This window comes from Sphaeroforma arctica (assembly GCF_001186125.1).
Source record: "Sphaeroforma arctica JP610 unplaced genomic scaffold supercont1.12887, whole genome shotgun sequence".
Classification (NCBI taxonomy): domain Eukaryota; class Ichthyosporea; order Ichthyophonida; genus Sphaeroforma; species Sphaeroforma arctica.
The window spans coordinates 1-697 of record NW_014027671.1 but is presented as its reverse complement, the minus strand read 5'-3'; the positions used below and the strand labels follow the sequence as shown (position 1 = coordinate 697).

General features: G+C 50.5%; 1 protein-coding gene across 1 annotated transcript; it reads left to right on the top strand.

The window, feature by feature from the left end:
- Window positions 1-261: 261 nt before the first annotated feature.
- SARC_17941 (hypothetical protein) lies at window positions 262-526 on the top strand (the record flags this gene model as incomplete). The annotated part of the gene is made up of 1 exon (XM_014287974.1): window positions 262-526. A coding segment is annotated over one exon (265 nt), but the record flags the coding sequence as incomplete, so codon positions are not given.
- Between the last annotated feature and the right edge of the window lie 171 nt (window positions 527-697).

The window sequence follows — 697 nt, the reverse complement described above, 5'->3', positions numbered from 1 at the left end:
GTGTGTGTGTGTGAGAGAGAGAGAGAGAGAGAGAGAGAGTGTGTGTGTGTGAGTGTGTGTGAGTGAGTGAGTGTGTGTGTGTTCCACACGTCGCCTAGACGTCCTACCTTCCAAAGCACGATACAACTGCGCACACTACATATTGTACATTACATCAATGTGCTATTAATAGAATCCCACCCCCCTTTTTTAATATTGTATCTACCTACCACTCTGCACTCGCCTACGTTGCTCTCTCACACACAATACAACGTACAGGTGATGGTATCCATCAATGGGCTAGTCAACGCGCACTACAACGGGTCGTATCTCCTCACCGCCTCTTTATCCGCTTATTCCGGGACCATATTTCGGGATGAAGCCCGCGACAAATCTGACACGTACGACAAATATGACGGAACGAAGTCGTATGGCGCAACGCCGTATGTCGTGGCCCCTTTCGATCCCACGCGCAATGGGAAACCGCTGACTGACCTCATGCAAACAGCTACCAATGCAACACGCACCTTTAGATTCCCGGATGGAGGTGAGTTTACGTATAGATGATAGGTATACGCAATGGGGGTAGACACAACCGCCCATATATGTGCTTTACGAGGCAGTGTATGCCGAATGGCCGACTGTGCAGCACTGGGGGTGTTCGTGGGCGAGTGGTAGCTCTTATAGGTATACGCAATGGAGGTAGACGCAACCGCCC